At 48.3% G+C, this 5,223-nt stretch overlaps 1 protein-coding gene across 2 annotated transcripts in view; it reads left to right on the plus strand.

Moving 5' to 3' along the window:
• Nucleotides 1-5,223, plus strand: part of Aff1 (AF4/FMR2 family member 1) — a 165,164-nt gene that overhangs the window by 125,788 nt on the left and 34,153 nt on the right. For both annotated transcript variants that reach the window (XM_026785170.1, XM_013350840.2), the window contains one exon: nt 3,391-3,442. In XM_026785170.1, coding sequence (XP_026640971.1) covers nt 3,391-3,442 — 52 coding nt within the window. The remainder of the gene's footprint in view (nt 1-3,390; nt 3,443-5,223) is intronic.

A 5,223-nucleotide genomic window follows, 5' to 3' on the forward strand; every position in this document is an offset into this window, starting at 1 on the left:
CTTCTTTATTTAATTAACCAATGACCTTCCTCCATCAGATACAAGTTAGTATGGCATGACCTATAGTTCTGTTGTTGTTGTTGTTTTGCTTTTTGAGCCAGGTTTCTCTGTGTAGCCCTGGCTGTCCTGGAGCTAGCTCTGTAGACCAGGCTGGCCTGGACTCAGAGATCTGCCTGTCTCTGCTGGATTAAAGGTGTGTGCCACTACATCTGCTGACATGTTACGTTGAGTGCAGCTCAGTGTTCCTCTGTCTGCATCTGAGGGATTCTTTCTTGGTCCCTTTCTCAAGGGCTGTAAATTCTGTACAGCCTTGGACACTGTCGGGATCCAGCCTTCTTCAGCAGTAACCACTCGCAGTGAGGTGTCCCGTCCTGATGTTTTATTTGCATGCCAAGCCTTCCCAGGGCCTTGGGGATATTTGTAATCATTCAGTTCGTCAGGACAAGTTAAGGGGAAGAGACAGTGACCCAAGTGACAATGCCAGGCAGTGAATGACGGCTAATGAATGAAGTATTAATCTGCGACAGAGGACCTCCACAGCAGGGTCTGTGCTGTGTGTGTGAGGCTTCGGGGAGGGGAGTTTAATAAATGCCCACAGAGGTGTGTGCATTAAATCACCCCCCACTTCCTCTTTTCCTCCTTTTTTTCCTTGCTTGAATTTCTAAGATTTGAAGCTAGGGAAGAGATGAGAAGAGCCAGAAGCCGAGTAGTGCCCTCAAGACAAGGGTTGAATGGATTGCAGTCTGAGATCATGCCTTTTCTGGCACTCTTTTTGTCAGACAGCTTTGACTGGGCCAGAGCCTCAGCCTTTTCCTTTTTCCAAGCACACACATGAAACTTGACCTCCTTTGCTGTCTGATGCTGTTCTCTGTCAGAAAGATGGAATGCCGTCTTATAAAGAAGTCAGAACCACTGGGGAATGATGGCGCGTGCCTTTGATCCCAGCACTTGGGAGGCAGAGGCGGGCGGATCTCTGAGTTTGAGGTCAGTCTGATCTGCAGAGTGAGTTCCAAGACAGTCAGGGCTGCACAGAGAAACCCTGTCACGAAAAACCAAAACGAAAAGAGAAGTCAGAACCACACGGCCTCTCCACACCATGCCCTGATTACGTGGCCACAGTGTTGTGTAAGTTGCAAAATTAACGGACTAACATGGGTGACTCTGTCTGGAGCCAACACTTGGGCAGCCAATCCGAGGCTACAGGACCTGTTCAGCGGTAGCCTTGAGAGCCGAGTGCCAGCCCAGCTAGGGATGGGGATTGTATGCCTCTTCCCTTCCTGCGCTCTCTGCCTGTCTGCTGTTGTTCTGCCCATGGGCCATGGCTGTGTGGCTGCTCTTTCTAGCTGTAGAAGGACAACCCTTACCCCGTCCAGCCCACTGTTGAGCTGATGGAAGATGAAGCACCCCTTGCCCCATGCAGCTTTGGGGTTGCCAGATTCTGGTTCTCCTGCTTCAATGGGTGCATACTTCAGGTCATCCCAAGGGCTCTCGCTTTCTCTCTCGGTATTTTGAGAATTTTATGCTAATGAGAATGTGGCCTGAAAGAGAGACCTACCTGATTGTTAGATGGGGAAGGAGAGAGGTAGAGATAAAAGCAGCGTCCACTGAACAATGTATTGTACTAGCTAGTTTTAGGTTAACTCAATACAAGCTAGAGTCACTTTCGAAGAGGGAGCCTCCATGGTGAAGAGGCCCCTGCCAGGTTGGCCTGTGGGCAAGCCTGTGTGTGGTGCGTCTTCATGATTGCTAATTGACGTGGGAAGCCCCATTTCACTGTGGGCTGTCACCTGCAGGCTGGGGTCCTGGGTGTAAGAGTAAGCCATGAGGAGAGCAAGCCCAAGCAGCAGCCTTCCTCCATGGTCTCTGCTGCGGTTCTTGCCTCCAGTGCCTGCTGTGAACTTCTACCCTGGTTTCCCTGGGTCATGGATACAACAGCTAAGATCAAACAAATCCTTTCCTGTCGAAGCTGCTTTTGGTCCTGATGTTTTATCTCAGCCACAGAAACACTAATGAAGACAGCATGCATTTCTCAAAGAATGCCACTATTTGTTTGTTTGCTTGCGTTTTTTTGGTTTTGTTTTACTTTGTTTTTGATGACAGGGTTTCTCTGTGTAGCCCTAGCTGTTCTGGAACTCACTCTATATACCGTATATTCCATGGAACTCACTCATTATATACCATATATTCCAGACTGGCCTTGGAATTATTACCCCCCCCCCTCCTTTTTTTAAACACTGGGTTTATGGGTGTTGGTACTTAGGTTTTGAAGTCTAGAGAGAAGTGCAGGACTTTCCCACAAGCTTGCTGCTGTTTATGTCTGAGTTCACACAACATGGTTCCTAAGGTTTTCCAGTTTACAGCCTTGGATGACCTCTTTAGGGAGTCCTTGAGAATGCCTCTCTCACAGAGCTCTAGCTGCCTAGGCCTCAGTTTAAAATATGAGGGCTGCTGCCACCATGAGGAGAGAGTGGGAACTGCAAGTACGCGAGGGTGGGAAGAGTTCTTTCTGACTCCCCTGATGCTGCCCATCTGACACACGACCTTAGGGTTCACCAGGGTATGACTTAGGGACCCATCCTTCTGAGACACCCCTGTGCTGTGAAACTTTCTGTCCTGGATCCAGAGTTCCGTGAACCTGGTTCTCTCTGCCCCCTGCTCCTGCTGGTCACTGCACTCCATACCCATCCTCACCTGGGACAGACCTGGGCTTGACTCCTCCAGTTCTCCACAGCAGCTCTCCTTCCTCCTGAAGGTCTTCTTGCAGCCACACTGGCAGAATCCCACAGATTCTACGTGATTCAGCCATCTTACACATTCATAATTTGCCGCCTTTGGTCATTACTAATGGAATCTGGTCATTAAATTGACATGATTGCCATGTGTACTTACGGCACACTGGGTGTTTGTGGACCTGGTTCGTGTCCCTCGGGCAACTTATTTAAGCACATTTGAAGGCTGATCCAGATGTTTTCACACATTGGTTTCTACGAGGCAGTCTATACGAGGTGCTGAGTGAACACGTTAGGCTATGGGTCATTGACTCCAGGAGGGACAGCATTGTCACAGAGCACCCACAGGAGCCCAGTCAACTGCCATCAAGAACAGAAACTGTCCGCCACCTTTCAAAAGTTACCAGCAAGTTGGGGTGTCCCTCAAGCCCTGTCTTCAGAGCTCTGGCCTAGTAAGAATTGCTGCTAACATGTTGTTTCTCAACAAGCTTTCTCCATCACAGGGCCATAAATGCTGTCTTAGGGGACCGTGCCAAGTGCAGCGGCCAGTACAGAGTTTGTACTGTGTCTGGGTAGAGGGAGGAAGCAGAGAAGAGGGAACTACCAGTTCATGGCTTTATAAATTTGTTCGTGCCGCTCTGACTGTGTCTTCTTCCCACAGAACAATATGACTCACTGTGCAAAACCCTTCCCAGTTCCCAGCAAGGAACATCGTAAGTAAAAAAAGGGAAAACCAACTTCATTTATTAAAATTTGATAATATGACATTGAAACTTCCTGTGCATGTCCATTATGTAGATGCCCCCTCCCGTTTTCAGTTAATGGCGCCCATAAAATACAGCTGCATTGTCGAGGGAGGAAATGACCCACGCTTGCGTCTGGATCAAGGTTTATTACTATAGGAGAATGTGCCCAGGGGTTTTCTGGAAAGAAAGGTTTTGAGCTATTATTTATGCATTGACTGTGGAACTCAGAAGGCTTTGGCTTTTAAAAATTCAGACTTAAGTAGTTTTAGCTTTGGGAATTGGATTTGGGGGATGTGTGGAATGAGGTTTTCTGCTATTTTCTGACCTATTTAATAGCAGGAGCTTGTTCTGCCACCCAGATGTTTTTATCCAGGCCAGGCACATCTAAATGTATTCTGGGTTTTTGGAACACTTTAATCTCACGTTGTAGATGTTTAATTCAACGTTTTGACCCAATTTATTTTTTCAAAGTATCAAATTACTATTTCTTTACCCCGCCCCCCTCTCCCCCAGAAGTCATTGCTTGGAACCCAGTGAGGTGACCTGCTCAGGCTCCTCCTCCCTCCCTCCGTGTCTCAGTTGCCACTGACTTGTCAGGTGCTCTCAGTTCAGAGTCCAGAGTCATCGTCTTCATGCCTGGTGCCCGAGGAGGCCAGGAGAGGGCGTCAGATACCCTGGAACTGAAGCTGTAGATAGTTGTGAACCATGTGGGTGTTGGGAATTGAACTGTGGTCCTCAGGGAGAAACAGCTGAGCCATCTCTGCAGCCCGTTTCTTCTCTTTTTGTTCCGTGTTTTGGAGGATAGGCATTGCTAAGATCCGAATAGAGTGGAAGAGATTATTGCATGTCGCTGTGACTGAATGAGAAGACAAGGCTAAGTTATTGTCACCAAAGACCAGCTCCTTGGTGGAGTGATTTTTCATTTCAACATAGAAAAATGAACAGTAACGTAAGAGTTTTGATAGATAAAATGTTATTGAAGGATGGGGTCTTGGTCAGAACAGATTTTATTATGGTCTGGTGCATGAGGCGCTTCTGCTTCTGAGAGTCCTCGACCGTAAACAGACCCATGTCCCTCGTGTTTCCCCTTTCTGTTTTGTCTTTTCACTTTGGGGAATTTTGCTGGCAGTTTTGAATCACCGCCTTAGACTATGGCAAGAAAGGAGGAGGAGCCTGGGCCAAGGATCAGTGCTGTGAGCATCTCTGAGATGTCCTAGGCCATCAGACTCTGCTCTGTTCGTGATGGTTGGATGCTGGGCATTCAGCCCTGGTCACCAGAGAAGGACCTGGCCATTGTCTTTGGGGCATCCAGGAGGGAAAACTGAAACTCAGTCCTGTTGTCTGCCTGCACGTTCAGGGAGGGTTTGTGCACTCATTGGTGCCGGCTTTGCAGTCCACTTCCTTTCGAAGATGTGAAGCAGCTGCAGGACAGCACACCGAGTGTTTCCTCTTCCCGAGGTTATCGTGTCCTTTGTACAGTTCCTTTCTGGAGTCCAGGGCAGTTGGCAGGCCCTTGGGGTGCTGCTGTACCTATACCTTCGCTCACTGTTACTGTGGTGCTGCATCCTGTCCCACACTGAGAGGTTCTTTCCCTCACTTATTTATTTATTGGCTCTGAACTCAACCCCTACTTTGGATAAAGGAATAAAGGACAGAAGTCAGTCTCCCATTTCAAGCTTGACTTCCCTGGAAATTTATGTTCAGGAGAGGGAAAGCTGGGATTCAGGAGGAGGAGGAGGAGGAGGAGG

The sequence above is a fragment of the Microtus ochrogaster genome, linkage group LG1, assembly GCF_000317375.1.
Source record: "Microtus ochrogaster isolate Prairie Vole_2 linkage group LG1, MicOch1.0, whole genome shotgun sequence".
Classification (NCBI taxonomy): Eukaryota; Metazoa; Chordata; class Mammalia; order Rodentia; family Cricetidae; genus Microtus; species Microtus ochrogaster.